Source organism: Vitis vinifera, chromosome 9 (assembly GCF_030704535.1).
Source record: "Vitis vinifera cultivar Pinot Noir 40024 chromosome 9, ASM3070453v1".
Classification (NCBI taxonomy): Eukaryota; Viridiplantae; Streptophyta; class Magnoliopsida; order Vitales; family Vitaceae; genus Vitis; species Vitis vinifera.
In genome coordinates this window covers 638932-661818 of record NC_081813.1, presented here as the reverse complement: position 1 = coordinate 661818, position 22887 = coordinate 638932, and the positions used below count along the sequence as shown (strand labels likewise).

Genomic DNA, 22887 nt, shown 5'->3' with positions numbered 1-22887 from the left:
TTCCCTCATAATATTACTCATTGTCACAGAAAATAATCACAATTTTATCATTAATCAATTCAGATAATTTTCTGAACAAGGACCACCACAAGCGGATCAACGTGGGACTTACGTTCCTTCTGCCCTTCACATCGCTATCAAATTACGTTCCTTCTGCCCTTCACATCGCTATCAAAGGCTGACCAATCTGTTCACAAGAAATTCAACCCGAACTAAGTCAGGACTAAATTTGCGATTAGTTACTGTTCTAACTCGTAACACCACTCGGTTCTCAAGTATAAATTTTTTTAAAATAATTAAAATTTATTTTTAAAAATCATATTCAAAAATATTTTTTGATAATTATTTTTGAAATTAAAAAAAAATAAGTGCTTAACTTTTATGGCACATGTAAGACAAAAAGAAAAATAAAGATGGAATATAATCATGAATTAAAAATGTTTACTACTAAAAGGTTAATCAAACATAATAATAATATGAAAACATTGTATTATTATTAAATTATTATTATTATTTTTTAATTAGAAAAAGATCATACATTTACAATTTATGGCATATGAAATACTATAAGGTTATTTTGGTTTTCAGAAAATGTAAAAGAAAAATAGAAAAAATGAAAATATAAAGAAAATTTAAATTAATAAGAATATTTGTATTTTTTTAAAATGATTTTATTTAGTTTTTTATTTTTATATTAAAATTAAATAATTTGATGATAAATAAATTTATAATTAATCTTAATTTTAATTTTCCATAATAAAATAAATATGATAAAATAATTTTTTATTTTTAAAAAATATTTTCGGGAACCAAAGGTAGTGTAAGGATACAAAAAAAAAAAAAAAAAAAAAAGAAGAAAACTTCAACCTTTGATAGGGCTAGCCCAGTCTGGGATAGGGTCAAGTTCCTACCACTATCCAAAAGGACGAATGGAAAATTGCGGTTACTATTTGGCACAAAGGACCAATGAACAAGTGACACGTTTTCTTAGGTATAGAACTACCCAATCATAGCTTTTCATAAGTACATATTGTAAACGTGGCATTTTTTAATTGGGTATTTCTGAAACGATGCTAAAAGCCAGATTTTACCTTATCACTACTCAAAAATCCGAGGCCCACTGTTCATGCACTTAGTAAAACCGCCTATAAATACCATTCTCTGAATCCCGTGTTTTTTCTTTTTTAGAGGCCCCTCTCTCTCTCTCTCTTTCTTTTTTTCTTTCGCACTCTCTTCTCTTATTTTCTCGAGGGCCTTCGTTTTCGCGCTCGAAATCCCTAACCCTAACGCCACTTTCTCGAGGAAATTCGCCAGAAAATGCAGCATCAGAGGCTGAAACAGCAACAGCAAGCCTTGATGCAGCAAGCTCTTCTTCAGCAGCAGTCGCTCTACCACCCCGGCCTCTTGGCTCCTCCTCAGGTGCGAGTCTTTTTTGGTTTCTGGTTCTATTTTTTTCCCTGGGATTTGTTTTTGGGTGATCGATGTCCTTGCGATTAGATGTTTGGATTTGGCTCGTTTGATTTGCGGAGTTGGATGTCTGTTTTTGTGGATTTGTTAAAGGCTAGGGTTGTGGATTGTTTTTGTACTTTAAGGGGCTTGTGTCTAGGGGTCTGGATTGCTAGCTTTTGGAGGGGATTGGATTTTATATTCTAGGGTCCTGAACTGTTTGTATCTGAGGAGGATTGGGAATTTTGAAAGTTACGGTTTTGAACTCTTTTTGCTTTCCGAAATATTGATTTTTATTATGGCTAGGATTTTTTAGATGAATTTATTTTGGCTTCTCTTCCTTTTGGTGGTCGTGAAGGTTTAATGTTTGAAAATGGATATATTTTTTTTTATTGTTGTCATTTTCGTGTTAAAAAGCTTTATTTTGTGCTCTATCAATTGGATGATATCAGTCATATCTTTCTCATAGGAGCTGATTTTGCCAATTCCAGTATGAACATAAATTCACTTATGTGGTTAGTGTCTAGCAGGATTAAGGTAGCTTTTACAGTTTCGTTGGTGGTTGTGTATTTGGACTTGTTTAACATTTTTAAAGTGCTATTTCTCTTTCTTCACCAAAAAAGTCATGTTTGATAGTGGACTTAAAAGTCATTTGGCTTTGTTTGGTTTGGTCGAAAGTGTCTTGAAGCAATTGATGTGGCTCCTTTCTGGTGATGTCATAGTTTCCAGACTCAACTTTTAGTAGTTCAGGGGTGACACAACATTTTTCTGTTCCACACCAACGTAGCCAATTAGCTTTAGTCATTTTTTCATCAACATAATGCTTTGGGGCAAAAAGAGAGAGTAAATGGCTGCTAGTATTGATTATTTTTATCACTTTTGAATTACCCAACCATAAGAAGTCTTGAATTATGATGGTTGAATGGCCAAGTAGCTGGTTTTTCTTCTTTTTAGTTTGAACTAAGGATGTGGAGTAAGCATCTCGGGTACAGGTCATAAGTTAATAAGTCAGTGTTTCTTCTATAATTGAGAATTCAGTTCATTGTTAGTCAAATGTCCTCCTTTATCCATGGTGTATGAACCTAAAAGAATGATGAGAAGTACAGTAGATATTTTCCTTGGCCAGCAGAAGTTTAGAAGAAATTTTCATTATTATTATTTTTTCCTTCAAAATTCAAAAGACTCTGCTTGTCTTACTTGCTTTTATTCTTTGTATGCGAGTACCACTTGCACTACAATGGAAAACAGGAATGGGAAATTGAAGTTCATTTGCTAACGCTAGTTCTGTTTTTAGCATTCTCTGGCTTCATTCCATGCCGTCTTTTCCCCCAACTTCATCTTTAATTATCAGTCAAAAAGTTTTGTGAAAATTTCTTAAGTAAAATGATGAGAAATGGTCAACTGGAAAGACGATAGAATTCTCAAGGTGCTCAGGCTCTCTCCTCCTCTCTTTCTCTCTCCCCATATCTGTCTATCTTTTATTCCATCTAGGGTTAGTTTCAATATGTGAGAATTATTATGCTAACTCTAGTTTAGATTGGATCTACGGTTTTTTTTTTTTTTTTTTACATGGAAGTGTCAGCTATTGATGCCTTCTGAGAATTAGTGTTTTCCCCCCTTTTTGGGTTGAAATTACTCTTGATGTGGGTAGATGATTTAGGGGCTTGTCTTTTTATATTATTTTTGTTCTTTTTCTTTCTTTTATTTTCTTTTCTTTTTTACATTTTTATTTTGCAGATAGAGCCAATACCAAGTGGAAATCTGCCTCCTGGTTTTGATTCAAGTACATGCCGCAGTGTGTGAGTGTTTGTCTGGACATTTTTTTTTCTTTTGTTTTTTTTGTTGCATGTTTGTTGCTTCTCATGCATGCAACTAGAAGAGCACTTTTATTTTTCTTAACCATGAAATTCTTGTAGCTCTCCATTTGTAGATTTTCAGCTTCAAAATTTGACGTCATTTCTTTGGTTACCCCATTATTTTTACACCTACACCTGCTTTTAAAAAATCACTTTTAAATGGTGTTTACTTATATGGATGTCTATTTGTATGCTGTATATATATGTATATATTTTTTTTGGGGATTCAAAGGGGATTTTCCTTTTTGCTCAAGCTTTTCTTTGTTCTTTTCTTTTCTAGAATTTATAGTTTCTTTATCTTTGAGGAAATGCAGGTATGTTGGGAACATTCATACGCAGGTATCGGAACCACTTCTTCAAGAGGTTTTTGCAAGTACTGGTCCTGTTGAAGGCTGCAAGCTCGTTAGAAAGGAAAAGGTATATTCTTCTTTATGCTATCTTGTTAATTTTTGGATTGTACCTGTTAAGCTGAAGATCTGTATGGAAAAGTTATTAGACTTCTCACATGTTAGTTTAGCATTCTATCCCTTACTTTGCTGGTTTATCATCATATTGACATCTCCATTGATTCTCCTCGGTGCAGTCATCCTATGGATTCATCCACTACTTTGATCGCAGATCTGCTGCATTGGCTATATTGTCTCTAAACGGAAGGCATCTGTAAGAAGAACCCTTGATTTTTATTTATGTTACATGTTGGGATTTGTTTCTGTTGCTCATTTTGTAATTTGCAGGTTTGGGCAGCCTATCAAAGTTAATTGGGCATATGCTAGTGGTCAAAGGGAGGACACATCAGGTTGGTTTCTGTAGTTTAATTCTATGCATAAGTTTCACTCTTATGCTGCAAACTGATTCTATGGAGTTTTGGCATTCATCATTGTTGATGTTGTATTCTTGTATGATGTTGTGTAGGTCACTTCAACATTTTTGTTGGTGATCTCAGCCCTGAGGTTACTGATGCTACATTGTTTGCATGCTTTTCTGTTTTTCCCAGTTGTTCGTAAGCTTCACTTTACCCATCCTTCTGTTTCTTTTGTCCTTTTTCTTTTCCTTTTTTCCTTTTTTTCCTTTTTCCTTTGAAAAACAGAATTGGGTGATTCTTTGTTGGGTTAAATTTTTATGAATGTGGACTCACTAGTTAGACCTTATTATGATTAAATGAAGCTATCTTTTACTTTCATTGTCGGAAAATAGATGACATTATGTTTGTGCTGGTTTTAGAGATGCGAGGGTTATGTGGGATCAGAAGACTGGGCGTTCAAGAGGGTTTGGATTTGTTTCTTTCCGCAATCAACAGGTTCTTTTTTCTTTTGATTTTTCAATTTTTTTTTCCAGACAGATATTGTTTCTTCTAATAATTTTCTACAATATTTTATTTCTTTTGTTCAGGACGCCCAAAGTGCTATCAATGACATAACCGGTAAGGATGGTGCAGTTTTACTTCAGATCTGCTCCTTCACCATATTTTTAACTCCAACCTATTTTCATGTCAGATAAAGCCAAAATGGGTTCTAGAAATCTAGTCACACTTTTTGTGATGTATCTGAGACAATGAAATTGTGATAAGCACCATTTAGAAGTTTTCATTGTGCTCAAGTCTTATCGTTGATGTGTAGCCATTTAGAATTTGTTGTGGTGTGCAAAGGAGTAAGTTTCCTTTGGAGTTCATCGGCATTCTGACATGTGATAATTATGTTGCATATGCTTGCCTTTACATCGCCTTTTCTTATGATAATTTGTGTTCTGACTTAAACACATTCAGGAAAGTGGCTTGGGAGTCGACAGATACGTTGTAACTGGGCAACTAAAGGTGCTGGTTCCAATGATGATAAACAAAGTTCAGATGCCAAGAGTGTGGTAGAGCTGACCAATGGTTCATCAGGTGAGTTGGATACAAGACATTATATTAGATGCTGAGAACTGGTGGTAGTTGCCCTTGAGGATCATTTTAACTAGACCATACTTTTTAATGTAAAAATTATGAGTGAAGGCATATTTTCTTTTCTTTTCTTTTCTTTTCTTTTCTTTTTGTGTTTTTTTTTTTTTTTTTGGAACAGGTAGTGTTCTTGTAGGCATTTCTGGTATCTCTTGATCATTGTTTGCGTTTGGTAGTTAAGGGAGAGAGTTTAGTCTTGTAAAGGTTCATGAGTCCAGTAGTGATACTTTTGTTCTTAATTTAGATTTTTATGAACTGTTTGGAGGTAGTTTGAGCAGTATTTTCTTTGTCGTGTTTTTTTGCTTATCCCTTTTTTGTTGTCTTTAGTTTTGGGTGTTTCTTAATACATTTTTGCTGAGGTCCTTTTCTTAAATATCTTATTGATGTTTGCCTGTTGAAAATTTGTTTGCTCACTCTATTCAAGGATGCTTTTGTACTAAATCATTGTCTCCTTTGGATTATATGCTAGAGATTATGATAGTGATAAGAAACCTTATGTTTGTTGCATTCCTTGTGCAGAAGATGGTAAAGAGACAGCAACTAATGAGGCTCCTGACAACAACCCTCAGTATACAACTGTTTATGTGGGCAATCTTGCTCCAGAGGTAGGAAACAATTCGCCAAAAATTTTCCCTTTTTACTTTATTTATTTGTTTATGCTTTGGTTTGGCATCTCATTAACTTGTGAAAATCCTTTTTGTTCATCTGCTATGCAGGTGACACAGCTTGATCTCCATCGTCACTTTCATACTTTTGGTGCTGGGGTAATTGAGGAAGTTCGGGTTCAACGAGATAAGGGCTTTGGTTTTGTTAGATACAATACTCATGCTGAGGCTGCTCTGGCTATTCAGATGGGAAATACCCAGTCAATTCTGTGTGGCAAACCAATCAAGGTATGATTTATGCCTTCCTAGTCAAACTGTGCTACTCCAATGGAATGATGACGCATACCTTTTTATCCAATCTTGAATAATAGCAGTCAGATGTTAGTGGCCCAGTTATGTCTTCATGGTATGTCTCAGATGGTAGTTTGTGGGTTCAAGTCCTTAAAAGTAGTTTATACAGGTTTGCAAAGCATCAATCATGCTTCTTTTGTGGGGTTAAATTTGATGTGCTTTTTTTGAATCCTTAAACACATTACCGGCAGTACATATCCTAGTTGAATTAATAGAGCTGCCCACTGCTACATTTCTAGATCTCCCATCTGCCAGGATTCGTTGTATGTTCGAGAATTATTTCTTCAGGCAGCCATAGCGTTGAGATTGAATTAATAGAGCTACCCTTTGCAGTTCTAGATCTCCCATCTGCCAGGATCTGTCGTTGTATGTTCAAGACCTATTTCCTATTACAGTCATAGTATTGAGACATGGTGTGATAATTTGGTAACATCTATGCAAATTTCATTGGGTTAGAATGAGGCATATGAACTAGAATTATATATTCTGGTGCTCTGATGGCCCCTCTTAGTTCTTTGTTGTATGTGGTGGAAGTTCAATTGCCAAATAAACAGTCTAATATTGCAATTCGTCAAGTTAGGAAATTATTGTCAAACATCTGTAACTAACACAGTTTGACCTTCATTAACATATTTCTGGTAGGCTGGAAAACCTTCCCATTGAGAGCATAAGCTCTTTTATTATGCATTTAAATTGTACTCTACATTTTTTTTGACAGATGCAGCGTTTGACGTAATTCCAGTTTAGAATGTGGTTTAATTATTCAATGCCAAAATTTTCTTTCAGATTAGGGCAAGAAATCACTGAGCATTGTTTCTTGATTTTCAATTCCCTTGTCTGTGATGAAAGCAATACATCGATCCACCTTTTTTCCATAATATTGGTGATCTAATGTTGGATTGACCATAGAATATGCTTCCTTTTATGCTGTTGTAGTGCTCATGGGGTAGCAAGCCAACTCCACCAGGAACAAGTTCAAACCCACTCCCCCCACCTGCAGCTGCACCTCTGCCAGGTCTTTCAGCCACGGACCTCCTAGCTTATGAGCGGCAACTAGCAATGAGCAAGATGGGCCATGCACTGATGCACCCTCAGGGGCAGCATCCTCTTAAGCAGGCAGCAATGGGAATGGGGGCCGCTGGAGCAAGCCAGGCAATATATGATGGCGGCTTCCAGAACGTTGCTGCTGCTCAGCAGCTCATGTATTACCAGTAATATAATCAGAGTTAGTTATTATCCTATGTTAAAAAAACTTTTATTTTCCTGCATTTGCAGGGTTTATTCTGAGTTTCTAAACCTCTAGGAAGCTTTCTGATGTTTTTCCTTTTGTCCAGTGGTGTGAGGCTGTTACCCACCCTTTTATATGCTTGCCATTTGTATGGATACGTATATGTACTACCTTTTTCTGTTTTCTTTCTGTTCTGTAGCGATGATGAGTGCTTATGTTATTAGAGGCAGTTTGGCATTTGGATACTACACATATCTGATATCCCTCCATAACTGGTTTCTTTTTCTATCCTTTTTGCTTTAGGCTTTTTTATCTTGGGCGCGTGTGTTTTTATGTTGGTTCCCTCGCAAAAACTTTGGCCTTGCGATGAATTTTCATGGCTGAGTGTTCGATTTGTTGACTTTCTGGCACTAAATAGAATTTTTATTATATTGGGCAAAGCGTTTTCCACAGTATTTATTCTAGTGTGCATGGCAATACGGGGATGGTAGCAACACTACCTGGTGAAATCAGATGGCTGAAGAAAGAAAAGGTGATATGGGCAAAGGGAGGAGGTAATGAGCTGGTGGAGAGGCCTGTTAATTCCCACTTAACCGGTTAACTTTATGGCCAGCTGTATCCTTGGTACCATATATTTATACCATTTGTGTTCGACCCCTCTATTTGGGGTGCTTTTCTGTTTTTGCTTTTAGTCGGGAGCTAAGCTTGAATGCTGGTAGTGGGCTAAAATTGGATGCTGGTCGCGTGATTTTTGAAGATAAACTTTTTTTTTTATTATTATTTTATAAATTAAAGTGAAATATTAAAATCCTAATCCATTCTAACAACTAAAAAATAGAAATTAGAAGATAATTTTGTTGTTTTCTTTTCTTTCCCAATCCTAACCTGGTAAAATTATCCTTTAATTTTATTTATTTTTAAGGGGTCCGGGTAAAAGGGGTAAATGGTGGTCGACAAGAACTGCAGAGAAAAAAATTTCAAGTATCTCCATTTTAGCATGATAGTACAGAAGCGTTCCATTTGTTTGGGCAAGCATATCACTGAACCCACTGGATGGTTTTAAGGGTCGCTCTGAAAAATCATTAGTATGATTCCAGAAATGAAGTCAAATTGCATGGAGATATAGAGATACAAAAACCGTTCCTCATTCTTTGGTCTTCGAGCTATCCGCAAACACCACTAATTCAACAGCCTCACTACATTATTAATGAACAACAGCTAAATTAAGAGCCAGATCAATCTTTCTCTAACCTTGCAATGTACTGGTCATAAAATTTCCCAGCCCGCTCAAGATCTCCAAGCTCAGTGTAACAATCAGCAATTGCCCCATAAGCTTCTGTGTTGCCAGAGTTCTCCCCTTCCCGCTTAGAGATTTCCAGAACCGTAGAATGGTATTTAATGGCGTCTCGGTACTTACCCTGCCTTTGTAGTGAAGCCCCTGAAAGAAGTATGTTCAAATCAATACGAGCTTGAGAAAAATATGTCGGAATGACACTAAACCCAATGGGTCATTGTAGTTTCAATACATGCCCATACAGTTAAGAGGAGCTCATTATGTATATAATTCTGAAAACTTCTTCCCCTCGCTGATGTGGGATGCCACAATCAGCCTCCTATGCAAACATAATGTTCTTATTGTGTCCTTGTAGGATTATAGGGCCACTCTAAAAGCTAACCTAGAGTGCTCCACCGAGGTAAAAAATTGGCTTTAATATCAAATATAACAACTCATTCCATCCTGTATAAATATTATCTATTATGGACCCTATATAAATATTATCCACTATGGACCCAATAAATTTACACAACTTCAAAACATATTTACATAATTAAGAAGAAATATATAGTCCCATGAACTTCTTTTAATGGATGTAGGATATTACAATAGAATAAGGCAATGTCAAAAGGAATCTGTAAAGATGAGTAAAAGACTCAACAAGGGAGAAGTTTTGAATAAAACATTAAGAAAATGACAAATCTCTCTGAAATAATTATAAAATGGCCGTCCATTATAAGTTCTTCAAATTTTTTACCAGATGGAGGGCGATGCTTAAATCCTCTCCATAGAGTTGAACACATCAACAGTAGAAATAAGCCACCTTCACTTTCAACGATACCAAAGACCCAGGTACTACTGAAAATCCCATTACAAGAATCCCCATTTGATGTCTTTGGGATTATTTTTCTTTTCCTTTGTTTTGATCAAGTTTTTCATTTAGAGATCCTTTTCTTGTTTACTCTGTTAATAATTTTTTTTTTTTGTTTCTGATAAAAAAAGGGGGAATCCTCACTTTTGATTTTTTGCTTGGTTTTGTTAACACCACACTAGACATAGATGAGTACAAGTAATGACATGGGAAAGAAGACAAACCTAAACCTCTTGCAGCCTTTTTCTCCTCAGTAGGATCCTTAAGTGTCCGAGCAAGCTCAAGAGCTGTCTTAAACTCCATAAATGCTTTCTCTGGATTTTGGTTCCTCAGAAAGTTCTTCCCAGCTTTCAAACAAGAAATCAACTCCTCCTTTTTTGGATCGATGATTACTTCATTCTCAGGTATTTTACTACCAACAGGAGCATAACTCAGACTGGGGGCATAAGACTCGATCTTAGCTTGCCTTCTCAGAGCTGCATTGATCTGGCGGAGTTGTTCATTCACCCGCTGCAGTTCTCCTCTCCTCTGTCGTGCAAGCAGTCCTGTAACAAAAGCAGAATATCTGGGTCAGTGATTAAAGTTGGATTATTAAGATCTTGTTTATCAAGCACACACCCATCAGAAATGCAAATAGAATTTTTTTGTACAACTCAATTGGATGGTATAGACCTTGAAAAAAATGCCAAGAACATAATAGGTATCAGCCAGATGACTGGAAGAACTTTTGTCCCTCATCTTATACTTCTACTCACTGAATCACCAGCTTAAACTTCTGCCCCTGAGTCTCATGAGTAGACCAGTAGGCTTTGAGACATCTGTTCAACCCGGCAAGATGGAGATATAGGAAACAATTCTCTGGCTCTACACCTCAATTTTTTAATTGGATATGCAGGTCTTAAACCCTGTGGTCTCAAAATGTTTTCCAAAAAGCTTCCAGCATAATAGCAAGGGAAAGAACTGAAAATCATCATGAAGTTAAAAGGTTGAATTACCTCCAACAGTGGCTCCTATAAGGGCAACAAATGATAGCAAAGGCATGTTAAAAAAAGAGCTCTCAGCCTCACACGTTTCTGCCAAAGCTTCAAAAGGTATAGTCAACAGCAAGGCATTGGTGACAGCGAGTGCAGTTGCTGGGAATCTGAATAGCACCATTCCCTGCACAAGGGGTAAACTTCAATCAGATTCTGGAATTTTATGACTGTGAAAGGAAAAATAATCAAGATTGAATAGTGACTTGATGCATCTTAATGGATTGAAAATGAAGCATGTGAAAATAACTTGAAGCACATACATGTTACCTAGAAAATCAAACATTGCAAAAATTCCCAATGGACTTTCCTAATTTCTACTCTTATTTTCAGCCATGGAGGTGTGACTTATTTTCAAATAAAACCAAACTACAAAATTTTTATAAGATTAGGATAAATAACTGATCACAATAGTGTTTATACAAATGAATGCTTCTGGGATCCCTTTAGAATAATAATAAAAAAATAGAGTTTGAAACCAAAAAACCAAACAACAGTTCCTAGATTTGAAAATCATCAAATAAACTTTACCCAGCAAATTTATTTGTTGAGAAACAAAAGATATTCTACTATAACAGTTCCTAGATTTGAAAATCATCAAATAAACTTTACCCAGCAAATTTATTTGTTGAGAAACAAAAGATATTCTACTATAACTCCTTCATGCCATGAAAAAAAGTGCAGCGCCAATAAAACCATGAAAATAACACAAAGAGCAGCTCTAATGATCTATATGGGAAAATCTAATATTTGCATTCAAAGAACCCCATTCCCTAACATCTCAAAATATAAAATTTAATCAAATAAAGTAATGCATCACCCAGGAGAAAGGAAGACCTAACAGCCATATGGGATGACTCACCATCATACCTGATGAGCAGATAAGTGTTCTGTAATGGTGCCATTATCTGTTGGCACTTGATCAATATCACCAGTCCTTCCTGGCTTAGCAATCTCAATATCCCGGAACCCCAGATGCCCAGGCCTGCCGGGCTGCAATATGTGGAAAATCCCAGTTGGTCCACTGGAATTATCTCCAAAGCATGACACAAACTTTCCCATTTCGAATGGAAAAGCCAACCTCCCTGAAATTTCAACAATGTGTTTGGCATTCTTAGATACATCTGAACTATACTACCAGCATCACAACTGAAACCAAACATATTTAGCAAGTTGGGGCTTCTAAAATCAGTTTTCATTCTCTTTTTCTTTTTTCTTTTCTTTTCCTTTTAAATCCTTTTAAAGTGTTTTCATTTTAAGGCTTTTAAAATAATTTTTTAACATTCCCCAAAAACGACACGCGATCGCCTATAATGTTTCCAAAAAATGTTTTTTAAAACATTACATAAATTTTGCAATGTTTCGGTTGTTGTGATTTTTTGTTAATTTTATAAACAGAAAACAAGCTCTCATTTCCGTTACCAAACACTGGTTAGGATTTCTCTTCTTTTACTTCTTTGAGGCAGCTAAGCAGGACAGAAAATTTTGAAATTTGGCATTAGTTTCCCCTTTATTTTCCTCTTCTCAGTTTTCTCGGCGATCAAGAAGAACCACTAAATCAAAACGCTTAAAAAACTGAAAACATGAATTCATTTACAGCATCCGAACCTTAAAGAACTGAAGAAAAACACTACAAATTCGAAGTAGACGCTTCGATGTGCTTCCTAAGTGAAGTGATTTACAGCAAAATTCAACAAAAGATTAGAGAATAGAATAAGATCAACTGTACTGACCGGAAACGTAAGACTTGCCGGATGGCCGAGATCCCAGACCAACGTGACCGGAGTTTGGACCGGTGAGGACGCAGCAGCAACGGACCACGAACGCCATTGCTTCGGATAAATAGTGATGCCTCATTGACGTTAATATCGGAGAAAAACCCGGAATTTAAATGACCTTGAACTTTCCTGAAATAACAAGTACACCACTGAGCTTAAGTTGCCGCTGGCGGCCCAGGTTCGTAGTTAATTGGGCTACAACCTCTATACGGGTTACTGTGTCATCATGTCCATGGCATGGGCTACTTGACAGTGTTAAATATTAAACTGTTTGTTTTAATTAAAAGATATAAAATAAAAAAAAATGTAACTTTTTTTTATTTTAAAAAAATCAAATATTTTGATTTTTTTATTTAGTAAAAAGTTTATAATAAATAATAAAAAATAGAAAAATAAATTACCTGAAATTTGAAAGCAAATTACTTTTAATAAAAAGCTAAAAAAACAAACACCCTCTTATGTGGTATTTATTTTTTTACTTAATTTTAAATAAAACTTTAATACTTAATAGTGTTAAATATTAGGTTATTTGTTTTTGTAGTATTTTATTTCTATTAAATATTAAAAAGTAAAAAATATATATATATATATATATATGTTATTTTTTTTATTTAAAAAAAATTACATATTTTGGCTTTTTCTATTTAATAAAAAATTAAAATAAGTCATAAAAAAAGTAGAAAAACAAACAACCTAAATTCTAAAAACAAATTGCTTTCAGTAAAAAGTCAAAAAAACAAACACCACCCAAGTCTTTCTTTTCTTGTGTTCTTTACTAATGATTTTTTTTATCCTTTATATCAAAGCTTAAGATTGAACCTCATTTGTTGGTGAGGCTGAAACAATGAAAATCCTCCACATATCAATTCATTTTTTCGTGTCAAAATCTTTATGCTTATGGCATCGCATACCCTTTGATAGTGACCTCTTGAGCCCTACTCTTGATTCAAGCATTTGTAGTGGCACTAAAGTAGGAAGGTGTCACACCCACACCCTAAGTAGGATGTTTTCAAAAGGGCATAAAGACTAAGTAGAGACCTTATGGAGTGATACGTACTTGAATAAGACCATCTTAACCTTCATAAAATTAGAGGGGTATATGTCAATACCATCCCAAGGGAACAAGCCAATTTTAGTTTTGCATAAAGGATTATATTGACATTGTACTTATTGTTGTGTTTTATATATAATATCCAATAAGTATAATTTTGCAATTTTATTCTTTTAGGTTATGTTTGATTCCCGGAAAGTATTAAAGAAATAAAAAAAAATGCAAAACAAAATAGTTTTCTTATATCCGGTTTATTATAATTTTTTAAAAATTGAATATAATTAAAATTAGTTATAAATTTATACATTTTTTAATTATTTTATCTTTATATAATATATGAAATTAAATGAAATGAATTTGAAGAAATATATATAAAAATAATTTTTAAATTTTAAATTTATTTTTTATTTTCATTCATTTTTTCCTATATTTCATCTTTATTTTATTTCCTTTAAAATTTTCAAGAACCAAACATAGTCTTAATGTTTTACCTTTTCCCCTTTATACATTCTTTTCATATTTTTGTATTGTTTAATAAAAAATTTGATCATTTTTCTAAAATATTTTTAAATTTATCATGATATCAAAGTATATTTGAAATTGTTATTTTGTTCAATCTTTCATTAATTTTTCTTGGTTGGTGGAATTTTTTTATACCTTCTAGCATTGGTTAGCTATCTTTTGTCATTATCGTGTAAAAAAACTACTTTGCACACGATTCCTTAATTGTAAAACCAAATTGCAAGTCTTTTTTTTTTTTTTTTGGATTTGTATCATGAAGATGAATCCGTGTTATACGTGTATGTATGTTTTTTTTTTTTTTAATTATTTGGTTAAAATTGGTTAAAAATAATCTTCATATTTATGAATTTAACTTTTTTTTTTTTACTTATATATTTTACTTGAAGTGTAACCCATTTTTTACATAAATGTTCTTAATTATTTCAAGTATTTACATGTAAATGTAATTTTTCATTAAAAAATGAATAAGAGTATTTTTATCAAAACCCGACCAAAAAATAATAGAAGGTTAAATTTTCAAAATTGGGTTTCCCTTCAATAGCCAAGGTTGATGATTCTCTTTACTCGAGCTAATAGCGTAGAATTGTAGAATTCAGTTGGAATTACCATGCTTATTGAGTATATGTTATGAGAATATATTTGATTGACAAAAATAGGTAAACTTATATTTTCGGTAATTTTGTGAAGTCATCTAATAATAATTTTTATTTACATGCGGTTAGTAAAGTTTTTATTACTAAAAGGAATTTGGGAGCATCTAAATAAGCTATATATACAATTTAATTTTGTCGAACACTTTCAATTAGAGATTGATACAGGGGTCACCAACTAAGGAAATAATGACATTCCATAATAATAATTGAGTTTTTTAATAAAATTTGATTAATAAATGTTTTTATTTATTTATTTATTAAAAGTTCAACATATTAAGATAATGAAACGGCGTCGTTTCGACGTTAACCCAAACAATGGAAAGCCATCGTTAACATTCGTCAACCGAACTTCTAGGGTTTAAACCTCACTCACACCAATTCCCGCGCTTAAGTTTATAGGGTTTAAGCCTCTGCGACACCGTGTTTGGAGGGTTCGGCTCCCCATTTAGCTTCCATGGACGTTGAAATGGAGACATCTCCAAGCTATTTCGATCCCGAAGATCTCAGCATTCGGGAGAAGTATCGCAGATATGGGTTTGGATCTAACTTTAATTGGTTTTGGCCTTTTGAACTTTTTTTTTATTTATTCCGTCTGTTTGGTTTCTCGTAAATTGTGAGTGGAACTCATGATAAGTAAGGGCTGGAATGGCTGTCGTATGATTTTAAGTTTTTGTATTTTCCTTCAATTTCTCAGCATCCAAACGGAACGGGGCACATAATTTCCTAATTTTTGTTTTGGAATTTTGGGAAGTGATTCATGCATTTCCTTGGATTATTGAACTCGTTTGTACAGAGAGCATACGATAACATACCCCAATTTGATTAGTAAAGATGAGCTTGGTTATGCTTATACAGTGCTTATACAGTTATACTCTTTTAAAAACTTAGATAGCTGTGATTTTTATTTTTTAAAATTTTTATTTATTTTTTCTTCAGGACAGGTGGGAAAATCGAAGGAAATAAAATTTTGAGTATTGGATTTTTAATTATTTGGGACCTGAAGTATAGCTTTGTTTTTAGGCAACCAAACGGTATACAACTAATAGGCCAAGTCGAAGTGTACTTTTTATTTTTATTTTTTGTGGGGTGTTTGGGGGGGGTGGTTGTGTTGTGTTTGGTTGGGTGTGGTGGAATTTGAAGCAATGTAAATCGAATTCAATTTTTTTTTTTTCTTTTGAAAGTTTTTCTGCAGCCAAACATGGGGGGTTAAGTTTGAAGAAGATGCAGGAATTAAGAGGAAAACAAGTTATAATGATTGTAAGATTCATTAGTGGGCTCTGGTGTTCTCCCTTTCTAGGGTGTTTTCGGATCTTCCATGAACAGTTAGAAATGTTTTGCTGGGATGGCACAGCAGCTTCGTGGGAAAAAGACACAAGAAAGGTGGCAAAATGGTTTCTTTCTATTTGTTTTGGTCCATATGGAAAGGGAGGAATGGGAGGTTCTTTGGAGGTTGAATTTCTCTTTATTAGACTTTGTAGATCCTCTTACAGTTCTTTTGAACCGGTTGGTTCATGCTTTTGTTTTGTTGGCCTAGTGTGCTTTGTATGCTTCTTGTGTACTTGGGTTGTATCTCCTTCTCATTAGATGCTTCCATGGTTTGCTTATAAAAAATACTTGAAAATTGCAATAAAGTTGCTTGTGTCATGCACTTAACCCTTGTGATAAAGTCCCCAAAAAAAGTCAAAATCATAAATGTGACTTGAACATACTGAAGTGTCACTGCTGAGTTATTGGCTCTACTTTCTAAAGTTGAAACATTTGAATCAGCATGGAACTTATCTCTAGACAAATACACAAACAATTTACCATTCTAGTTCAAGTAGTATTTGGGAAAATCCATTTTATAAATAGTAGTAATTTCTACTAGAAAGAGTGACTTGGTCAAAAGTCATTTTATGCGTTATGTGCGTTGCATACTTTTCATCCTTCTACCATGTTAAAGCCGGGAAATGCCTTTTTGGCCTTGTATATATTGTGTATACTTTAGGCGCTTTTTGGCACTTTTAATACAATTGCTTTACTTATAAAAAAAAAACACCTGGGAAATGCCTTTTTCTTGTATATGCTGCTTCATGTGGGTGATGTATTTTCTCAGGGTTCTGGAACTTGAAACTTTTGTGTATCTCACTGTTCTCAGATGTTTGTTACTATGCATAAATCATTTTCAAACATATCTGAGTGCATTTTCAATGCCCATATCAACACTTAAACATGAAATACATGCAGAAAAAGGCAGTCGGGCTCAAGCATATCGCCCTACCAAGAAAATTCAGTTTCAAAGTACAGTGGAACCAGGCTTTTGTTTGATGGACAGAGTATTCAAAGACAGCCTAATGCTGCTCTTTTTCTTGAAGATATTAAACTAGAAGTTGAGAGCTTTGAAGCTGATCACTCAGAAGGCACACCTGCTAGGGCACAATCTGCTTCTAAAAGGAGATTATCCATTGATAGTCATGGAATCTCAGAGGTGGATGCTGGTATTGATTCTGTCCGCCGAGTTGGAAGTCATTCATTGAAATCTTGCAAGCATGAAGATGACTTACTGGCAGATGCTGGAGAGACAACCTTTGCTTTATTTGCATCTTTACTTGATTCTGCTCTTCAAGGTGCATCTAAGTAGAATTACTTTTGTTATATAACAATATCAAACATTTTAGGTTTTTGTTCTCTTGCATCTTAAAATAGATTATATATTTATGACTACTTATGGTGATCAAGGTTTTCAGTCCCCACTAGCAATTTTTCCCCATTTGAGCTATCTCAGTCATAGGGAGTATAGAGAAATGATGCATGGGAATGTTCTCCTGCACAACAACAGGTCTAGTTGAGCTAAACAAATGAGTGGTATTGTACTTAAATTTACTGGCATTTTTATTTATTCAAAAAGAAAAAAGAAAAAAGAAAAATGTAAACTTCAAATTTTGACAGTGGATTGTTGATTTTAAGCATTGAGATTACTTATGCATCTTTACCCTTTGATGTTTCCTTATATTTTTTTTTTTTTTTGATAGGCAAACGGAAAGAGAGTGTTTAAGAGGAACCTAACAAAAGAAGGGTGGAATCCAAGTACACACGATGTATACAAGCAGCACTAAAAACACTAACAAAAACAACAGCTAAGTTAACCAACCCAAAAATAGATGATCGACATTTCTTTAATACCTCTTTGGGCTGCCTATGCAACTTGATCCCAGGAAAAACAATCTGCCATGATTTCAACGCAAAAGGGCATTGATTAGCCATCTCACTATTCCTGAAACAGAGAATGCAGCTGTCTGTGTTTATAGTCCTATAGGGTTTCCCAACCCTAGGAGGTGTTTGGTATTGACCTTCTTATTAGCTTCCAACCAAGTGAAAACTTTAATTTTTAGGGGACTCCTAAACTTCCTAGGGAACTTGTCATATGGGGACAACGACATAGACTATCTTCTCAATAGGGTGTAAAAGAGAGATTTAGAAGGGAAAATATGTTCGTTCCAAAGGTAAATATAAGTTATGGTTTTTCAAGTACACTGCTTCTCTCTTAACCAGAAAGTCAGCATGCCACTCATCCTTGTGCAAACCATGAATGTTACTGATTACCTGATACCATGAGGACGTGTGCTCCCTGTCATGCAATTTTCACTTAGAAATAAAAGCTCTATTTCTTGCATAAATTCCCTCTAGGCCTAGCTCCTTCTGGTTTAGACCTGAAACTTGATTCTAGCCAATCTTTGCATTCTCTTCCCTCACCAAACTAGATTACAGGAAGTTGCTCTAAATTTTCTCAATTCTAGAAGCTATACTTATTGCAATTTTGAAAAGGAATAAATACTGCACTAGGATATGTGCTTAACAAGCTTGACTCAAAGTAATCCTCATTGCTGATGACAAATATACTTTTTCCACTCATCAAGGCACTTCGTTCTTACTCCACAATTGGGTCATAAAACTGAATAACCTCGGGGTTCCTTTGCATTAGGATGCTATGGTTGGTTAGTGGCCGATTATTAGTCCTAGAACCCACTAGAGATGTCACTCTTTCAACATGCTTGGAGCTAGCTTCACTTCTCCTAAGAGACTTTTATGTATGCTAATCTTAGACTAGATACCATCTAAAATGATTTGAGGATAAGTTGAATGTTTTCCTCCTTTCTTGTGCTAAAAAATAATGGAAATATCTGCATGCCATAGATGGGAGATTTGCAATCCATTCCTTCCTATCTCAAAACCCTTAATTGAACCATGCTTTATAGCTTGGCAAACCAATTGGTTGAGAGCATCAATTACAATGTAAATAGAAAGAGATAGTAGCCCACTACCTCCTTTAGAGTCAAAATCTTAGCTCAAGTTGCTTCCCAAACATAAAAGCTAATTCTTGGAGGCACCAAAGAATTCCAAACTATGCCATAGAGGAACAAATCCACTCTCTTATATGCCAAAGAGGAGTAGAAAGATTTAACAAAAAAAGCACCATCCTTTGTAGGCAATCAAACCATAACGTTGTCAGTCTCCAAAGAGATGGGGTGTGCAGACAACCTCCAAAAGAAGGCTTGTACCTCCTTTAGTCCCTAGTCATGCAATTGCCTAGTAAATATAGGACTCTAGCTATCATCCTCTCAAAGGTCACTCACCGAAGCGCCTTTTGAGGTAGCTATGGAATATAGCTCCGGAAATGACTTCCTCAAGGACGAATCCCCATACCACTTGTCCCTCCAAAACTTCACCTTGTTCCCAAGCCCAACCTTAAACCTGGTTTAAATCTTGAAAATCTCTCAGCTACCTCTGATTGCCTTCCATACTCCCACATCGTGCCCTTCTCTCAATTTTTTAGTGCAATGCACATGAAGTATACAAAAAATGCCTAGTAGTGAAAAGGGAATGGAACAAAAGGGCTCATCTCCTTACTTTAAGCTCAATCAATCTACAACATCTAACATGGACGATGTGTGATCCTCTATATACACTCTAACCCAATTCACGAAAGTATACAAAAAAATTGATTTGATTGCTTGGTCGGATTGCTTAGCATCATTAAAAGCCTTTCTATTCCTTTCCTTCCAAAGAGTCCACAACAAACATAAGGGAATGACCCTCCTTGCTTTTTTTCGTTTTTTCCCCACGAAAGAGCAATGCCAACCCAATAGTTTTCCTTTGAAGAATGCATAACCTCTTGAGGCATCTTTCCAATCTTTTTTTTTTTTTTTTAAAATATAGTTGAGGCATCTATCCAACTAACCATTATGATTACCATTAGTGGGGAGTGCAAAGTTTCCTAATACCTTGAACCCATTTCCTGCTTCTATTCCCTGGTGTGTGATATTTAGGAAGTCCAAAAAGGCAATTTCGTACATCTAATGAGGACAACCGTGAGTGTTGGTTGCTATATCAAATCATAATGAGTAATACATTGAAGCTTTCAAAGCTAGTGAGAAACAAAAAATATAATATAGAAGTAAGAATAAAATATAATTCAGTTTTGGGTGTTTGCTTATCAAAAAAAGATAAAAAAAGAAAAAAGGTTTTGGGCGTGATTCTATTTTCTAAATTTGGCTGATGTAAGAGTATTACCATTGTTAGCTTGATCTTGTCTATATTTAAGGGTGGCTTTGTCATAGAGATAAATTGGGTTGCATTCCTTGCTAGATTTGGTGTGCAAGTGGGTTATATTTAAGGCCATTTTTAATCTTGTTGGCTGTTGGTTTCCTGAGGGCTGAGAGGTTAAACCAATGTTTTGAAAGACTAAAGGCGATCTTGAGGCATTTTGCCTAAAAGAGGCGAGGTGTAAGGCTTGAGGCAGAATGAGGCGTAAGCCACAACTTAAACAAATAAATAATAAAAAATTATCAAAAAAATACTCATTAAGTCCCAATGAAATTGAAAAATGAAAAGACATAAACTTCATAATGGTAAAATTAATTATTTTTCATTATTAATGGTTCTAATTTAGTACTTTTTTTTGGACATAAAATTTAGCTCTCTCTCATGGTTTTACTAAATAATTTTCAACATTATTGTTACTATCACTAGGATCCTCCAAGGAATATAATCATATTCAACTGCTATGTTATCCTCTCCTTTGATGTTAATATTCACCTATCCTTATTCTTTGTCCACCGATTGTAGTGACATAATCAACCACTAGGATAGTATTCTTCTGAATTTCTATTTTCCCATTCCATTTAAAAAGTTAATTGAAAGTTAAATAAGTCCTTATTTTGTAAAAGGTTTAACCAAGTAGGAACCCAATACAAAATTCATGAAATCTATATCAAAAGTCCACAAAAGCGATATATGATAGAACCCATTAAAACTCATTGAATATTGACAGTTAAGCCTCTTATAAAATATATATCAAAAGCCCATAAAGGTCGAAAACCCTTTGGATATTTGAGGCTTAGGTCTCAACAGCATTAAGGCCGTAGCCTCAAAGCTATAAGCCTTGACAGGGTGAGGCTTAAGCCTCAATTACCCTAACTGAGGCTATAGCCTCAAGGCTAATTTGTAGAGCCTTGCTTTGAGACGAGCCCCAAGGCGTAAGCCTCAATAGCCTTTTAAAACATGGGGTTAAACAGGTGCATTCCCTGGAGTTTGCCTTTTCTTGCTACCTTGTAGGTTATACCAGTAGAGGAAAGAGTAATGATATTGACAATGTGGTTATGGTTATGATGGACTTTAGTTTCTTTTTGGACTTTTTTTAATTGTTTTTGTAATCTTGCACTCCCATTTGTAGCAAAGTCATCATTTTTCCTTAGCCTCCATAATATACTGTATATGAGATTCATTATGTATACTTTGTGTGTACTTTCTGGTTTTTCTTCTCTGTTTTTGTAATCTTGCACTCCCATTTGTGTCAAAGTCATCATTTTTCCTTAGCCTCCATAATATATCGTATATGAGATTCATTATATATACTTTGTGTGTACTTTCTGGGTTTTTCTTCTCTAATGAAATTTTATAATTTATAGCAATGTAAGCCTGGAAAGTTGGAGAATCAAAGAGCTTGAAGGAATGCATCCTGTGTGGCACAGGAAACCCTCAAAGCTTAGTTTTAGTTAGCTTTTGGGGAGGGGAGGGGGTCTTACTGTTGTTTGAAGGATCCTTGAACATGGGTTTGAGATAATTTGCAAAGTAGCCAAGTAATTAGTCCAATTTTATGTTTTTTCTTTTGGCCATTAAGATGCATTATGAGGTTTATTATGGCTCTCTGTTAGTGGAGGCAGGGCATGAAGTAGTTATGTTAAAGAGAAGTTTTTTGAGTTGTAGATTCTTAGCTGTTGGTCAGGATCTTCTCATTGTTCAGAGTTCATTCTCCACAAAGCTTGAGATGATATTTTTATGGTCCATGGCGTGTATCTTACAACAACTTCCATTTTGCAGGGTTGTTATCTATCCCTGATCTGATATTACAATTTGAGACATCTTCCCGAAATGTTTCAGAGTCAATTAGGTATGCCTCATACTATACTCATATTTGTATTTCATAGCTTGGTAGAAGAGCCCCCTGGAATGCATGTACACTACCTGAACAGTGTCATTTGTGAAATTTTCATTATATTTTGACTTTTTGTTTAATGTCAGTATATTACTGGTACACTTTCTTTCCAATATGAAATCATTTGGCTTGGCTGCTAAATGCTTTTATCCTTACGTATGAATATTCGCCTTTACCAATACCCTACCTGGTTTTTTATGTTTCACTATGCTTGGACTTTTTCTTCTTGCTGAGCTTTTGTTTTTCTCAAAACAAAAGAAGTTTTGATTGCCATCAGGTTTATTTGATACTAATATTGTGTTATTTATCTGTTTTTTGCCCTTTTTTTAATGTTCAATATTGCAAATTTTAGTTGATGAAAGATGTGTATATAAGAGAGGATCATGTATATAAACAAAAATTCAACTTCTTGTAAGATCCACAGGAAAAGTGCTTTATGAAGAACACCCATGGTAACAAAAAAAAAAAAAAAAAATCTATTGCCCTAGGATACTGGACTCCAGTAAGTTCCACCTAAAAGAACCATTGATTCTTCTTTTTTTAAAATCTCCTGCTCCAAATATTTTGCTATCCAGCGCCCTTTTTGTATCCCTTGCACATATTCATCTATGGGCTATTCAGTTCCTTGATAAGTGCTAATAAATTTTTAGAATTTTATGCAAGGTTGTTGGGCTAGATTTCATCATAGATAAATAAATCTTCATAATCTCAGATCACTAGTTTTTAGGAAAGTTAATTATTGTAAAGTCACTAATCGCATTCTATATTCATGTTTGTCTATCTAAATTTCTTAGATTGATTTGTGTGGA

General features: G+C 34.6%; 3 protein-coding genes across 6 annotated transcripts in view; 2 read left to right on the top strand and 1 right to left on the bottom strand.

The window, feature by feature from the left end:
- Nucleotides 1-1168: 1168 nt before the first annotated feature.
- On the top strand, nucleotides 1169-7672 carry LOC100260069 (oligouridylate-binding protein 1B). 3 transcript variants are annotated; one of them, XM_002270787.5, is made up of 12 exons: nucleotides 1169-1419; nucleotides 3184-3245; nucleotides 3617-3719; nucleotides 3886-3962; nucleotides 4037-4098; nucleotides 4215-4302; nucleotides 4524-4599; nucleotides 4692-4722; nucleotides 5065-5184; nucleotides 5758-5843; nucleotides 5955-6131; nucleotides 7131-7672. In XM_002270787.5, exons 1-12 carry the CDS (start codon nucleotides 1318-1320, stop codon nucleotides 7407-7409), a joined length of 1263 nt encoding a protein of 420 aa, XP_002270823.1. In that variant the 5' UTR covers nucleotides 1169-1317; the 3' UTR covers nucleotides 7410-7672. The 3 variants fall into 3 exon arrangements, with proteins under 3 accessions (XP_002270823.1, XP_010654411.1, XP_059595397.1); XM_010656109.3 differs by having other exon boundaries at nucleotides 1171-1419; nucleotides 5761-5843; XM_059739414.1 differs by having other exon boundaries at nucleotides 1171-1419; nucleotides 4524-4602; nucleotides 4695-4722.
- Nucleotides 7673-8383: 711 nt separating this feature from the next.
- Nucleotides 8384-12477, bottom strand: LOC104880199 (protein FLUORESCENT IN BLUE LIGHT, chloroplastic). Its single transcript, XM_010656107.3, has 5 exons — nucleotides 12334-12477; nucleotides 11471-11685; nucleotides 10565-10727; nucleotides 9794-10114; nucleotides 8384-8860 (listed from the first exon to the last, which is right to left on the bottom strand). Exons 1-5 carry the CDS (start codon nucleotides 12455-12457, stop codon nucleotides 8658-8660), a joined length of 1026 nt encoding a protein of 341 aa, XP_010654409.2. The 5' UTR covers nucleotides 12458-12477; the 3' UTR covers nucleotides 8384-8657.
- A 2444-nt stretch (nucleotides 12478-14921) lies between these two features.
- LOC100242984 (nuclear pore complex protein NUP107) overlaps nucleotides 14922-22887 on the top strand; it is a 29625-nt gene continuing 21659 nt past the window's right edge. Inside the window, exons 1-3 of one of the 2 annotated variants that reach the window (XM_059739413.1) lie at nucleotides 14922-15138; nucleotides 16831-17210; nucleotides 21964-22033. In XM_059739413.1, the coding sequence (XP_059595396.1) occupies nucleotides 15059-15138; nucleotides 16831-17210; nucleotides 21964-22033 (530 nt within the window). In that variant the 5' untranslated portion in view covers nucleotides 14922-15058. The remainder of the gene's footprint in view (nucleotides 15139-16830; nucleotides 17211-21963; nucleotides 22034-22887) is intronic. The other variant, XM_059739412.1, reaches the window with a different exon arrangement.